Source organism: Hevea brasiliensis, chromosome 7 (assembly GCF_030052815.1).
Source record: "Hevea brasiliensis isolate MT/VB/25A 57/8 chromosome 7, ASM3005281v1, whole genome shotgun sequence".
Lineage (NCBI taxonomy): Eukaryota > Viridiplantae > Streptophyta > Magnoliopsida > Malpighiales > Euphorbiaceae > Hevea > Hevea brasiliensis.
In genome coordinates, this window is record NC_079499.1 from 96579037 (window position 1) to 96583087 (window position 4051).

At 35.2% G+C, this 4051-nt stretch overlaps 1 protein-coding gene across 1 annotated transcript; it reads left to right on the forward strand.

Moving 5' to 3' along the window:
• Nucleotides 1-1776: 1776 nt before the first annotated feature.
• LOC110666488 (cyclin-D1-1) lies at nucleotides 1777-3526 on the forward strand. The gene is made up of 5 exons (XM_021826987.2): nucleotides 1777-2113; nucleotides 2198-2284; nucleotides 2385-2697; nucleotides 2787-2902; nucleotides 3104-3526. Exons 1-5 carry the CDS (start codon nucleotides 1856-1858, stop codon nucleotides 3260-3262), a joined length of 933 nt encoding a protein of 310 aa, XP_021682679.2. The 5' UTR covers nucleotides 1777-1855; the 3' UTR covers nucleotides 3263-3526.
• The last annotated feature ends 525 nt before the right edge of the window (nucleotides 3527-4051 follow it).

The window sequence follows — 4051 nt, forward strand, 5'->3', positions numbered from 1 at the left end:
GCGGGATTGGCCTTCCACTTTGTTCGAAGTGTGGTTTTTCTCCCTCCACCCTCCTCTGCGTGGGGCTAAACAAATAGATTTCTTTTGTTTTTGGTTGCAGACCGGCAGTACAAGATAGGGTTTTTCAATTGTTTGCATCTCAGTTTCAACCTCCACCTAGAGACCCAAGCGTGGAGTAGAAAATCTCTGCTTCCTAGTATGATGGGGTTGCTTTGCATGGGTTGTTTTCCTAAGATCGACGAGTTGCTTTTGCGGTTTGATAACTCTTTGAGATGTTTTTGATGTCTTTAATAAACATCTATCTAATCCCCTCAAGTAATTGATTAGTATTAATGTTGAAAAAATTATTTTTTTAAAATATTTTAAAAAGAAAATATTAAAAAAATTTAAAATTAAATTTAATAAATTTTAATTATAAAAATATTAAAATATTTTTTTTAAATGATTTTTTTAATAACATTTAAAATAATGCTGTTATGGAAAAAAACCAGTTCGGATCCTCCAAATTAGTGGCTATGAAGGCCTAAAGAGCGCTGCTTACCCCTCGAAGATCCCCTGTTTGGCGGTGTCCTCAGCATGTAGTTTGACCCTTTTTTTCTTTTGGCGCAAGGTTAGCTTGTTTCGGGTGTACTCTTTTCTTCCCATTTGCTTCGGCCGTCCTTCCATGCGGTTCTGATTTTGTTGTCACCCATGGCCACCGTTTGGCTGGTTCACCCTAGTGGCCTTGCTCCCTCTACAGCCGTTTTGACGGCCACAAGTTGGACCCTATGACTCTAGTTCTCTCTATTTGGGCCATGGACGTATGTTGCCGAAGCTAGATGATTTAGGACAAGGCCTTTCTAGGCGTTTATTGTAATTAGGCCTTAATCTCATCCTTGTTTTCTCTTTTCAGTCCATTAGTAAATTTCTTATTTTTTGAAAAAAAAAAAAGAGTAGTTAGCACCAAAATTTGCTTTGTTTAAAGATCACATGGGCCTATTAACCTGGCTGGAATTAACCCATCCTGCCATCTCTATGGAGTATGGATCTTTCGTCCAATTGAAAACCCAAAGGCCTACTAAGCACTTCTTTGTCCTTTGTGTCATTGTGTGCTTTTCCTTCATTGGCCTATGATAAAGACCGGATGTGAAATGTGAACTGTGATTCTGCAGAAAAATTTGGAGCACTGAATAGTGCAGAGGCCTAAATATCAAATAATTATTAATTACGTTATATATAAATAAAGTAAAATAATTATTTTTTAAAGATAATTACGATATTAACTCAAAAAGCTCAATCTCACTTTAATGCTTCAAAACTTCTCTTCTCGAAGTCTACAATCTCACTTGTTTGATTCTGTCAGAACCTTGAAACTCCTGCAACACATTCCAAGCCTACTTTGCTGTTGTAGCTTCCATGAATCTAGTGAAAATGGTTTCATCAATACCTGAGTGGATGAAAGGAATTGCTTTGAAGTGCTAAAGCCTTACCCCTGTTACATTAACGTTATGCCAACACACACAGCAAAATAATCCTTCAAAATTATATATATATAAAAAAAAGAAAAAAAAGAAATCTGACAATGGTTTCAATGTTCAACAAAATTGCTGATGCAAACCTTTTAGTCATGTCATTGTAATCTATCCTAAGACCGGCCCTACAGGAATTTTGGCAATTTGGCTTGTCCCTAAGGAAGCTTCATGCACTTTCAGCTAAGCAGGAGGCATGCATAACAGTAACGTCATGTTACTATCAAAACATATAATTAGACGCAACTCCAGCTAGGAATCTGACAATGTTAGAACTGAATAATTTGTTCTCAATCTTTTTTCAAACCAAGATTTTACAGTTTCCATTGGAAAAACAGTCATATACAATGTCTCTGCCTGCAGACTATTCTGCTTCTATTAACTTGTACTGCAATGAAGCAGCTAGTGAATTTGTTTCCTCTGAAGCTGACATTAACCCAGTTGAAAGCCTTTCTTCTAGTTTCCCAATTGACGACGAGAGCTTCGTTGATAATATATTCGATTCTGAGCTTGATCAAATGCCGGAAACCCAGTTAGTTACACGATTTCATGAACTTCCAGAGATCGTTACTGGTCGTCAAGATGCAGTGAATTGGATGCTGAAGGTGGTTAATACTAGCGTTTTCACATCTTTTTTTTTTCTTGGTTTCTTCTTGGTTAATGCTAGTGTCTAACTATATATCTCGCAGGTGCAAGCTTACTACCAGTTTAGGCCTGAAACAGCATATCTCTCTGTCAACTATTTGGATCGTTTCCTCTCATTTCATACTCTTCCGGTACTTTATCTTAATTTATTCATTTCCTTGTTAGTGTTTAATAAGTATCTTAGGATGGCCGTAAACAGAACTTCAATTATGTAATGAAGTTTTTATGCAGGAAGGGAAAGGATGGCCCCTGCAGCTGTTAGCAGTAGCATGCCTATCAGTAGCAGCAAAATTGGAGGAAACAAGTGTGCCGCTTCTCTTAGACTTGCAAACATTAGAACCCAGATTTTTATTCAAGCCAAGCACAGTTCAAAGGATGGAAATCTTGGTCATGGCCAGACTCAAGTGGCGATTACACATCATAACTCCTTTCTATTTTCTACATTATTTCATTGAAAAACTTTCATGTGTCAGTCCTAATTGTAATAACAGTATCCATTCTGTTCTTTCACATTCCTCCGATATTATTATCAGCATACTAAGAGGTAATAGTTCCCAGAATACTAATTCTCACTGTCTTTTTTCGTCCTTTCGTGATGTTGGAAAATTAAAGCTTTTATGGTTTCTTCAACAGTGATCAATTTCTTGGATTATACCCCATCTTCAATTGCAGCCGCTGCAGTGCTATGGGTAACTAATCAAACTATTGATGACCCTAAATTGGGGTGCATTCACAAGAGGGTTAACAAAGTAAGTCTTCTTTAGAGTTTACTGTTTATACATCTCTCATCCAATAATGTTATACAAGACAATGAGCAGTACTAATACGAAACTAAGCAAACTCATGCTTTGTCATTACTGTTATGTCGGCTAAATTGGAATAAGATCCTTGAATATGAAAAATGAATTGCTCTTGCAAAAGTCTTTTTCTATAATAAAAATTGGATGCAGGATATGGTGAAAAGATGCTACAACCTTATTAAGAAAAACATGTCTAAATTATCACATGGTAAAGTGCTTAATGGGACTATCCCTGCAAGATGCCATGCAAGGAAGTTCTGTAACAAGGGATTCAAGTCAAGCCACAGCTCGCCTCCAAACAAGTGCTAGAAATTGTAAGTTGCAGAATTATCAGAAGATTAAGTTTGCTTTTTTACATTTGCCAATTCTTTCTTTAACAAGAAATTGTACTATGGTTTTTTTTTTTTTTTTTTTTTGGTGTGTGTGTGGAGTGTATTTGTGGCCATTGCAAGGCAATTGTGAGGAAGTTTTTGTGCCTAAAAACCCAATAATGATGCTTGACATTTCAATTATTTATGTTGTATTGTTTGAAAAGAATTTCATCAAATTAATGCAAATGAATTTTGGTTGCTAGCTTTAATTTTCTAAAGAAAATTTATGAGAAGCACTGAAACTGTAATAATGTCTGCTTTGTCTTTGATGGCAACGTTTTTGCATACATGCAATAGAAAACAGAAATAAGGAAGGATCGTAGGTGCTTGCAAGGGGGGCCACCAATCTCACAGAAAAGCTACCAAAACGAAAGAAAAAGCCCCTTTCATTACCAGATCACAAAGATTGATGTGAAAAATGAAGTTTCTCTTTAGCTCCTTTGCCTGAATTTTTTATTGCTTGCAGTCTAATTCGTCATCACTAAAAAGAACACTTCTAAAAAACTCTTAGTTATGTATTACAATGGATGCTAAAATGGATTGACTTGTAAGTTACCCATATATCCATTTATTACCCATTTAAAATTTAGAAAAATTTATAATTTGATTCTTGGTTTTTATCCTATATTATACTTTAATTCCTAAATTTTAAAAAAATTAATTATTTAGTATCTAAATTTTATACTATATTACACTTTAATCCCTAAATTTTTAAAAATTAATGATT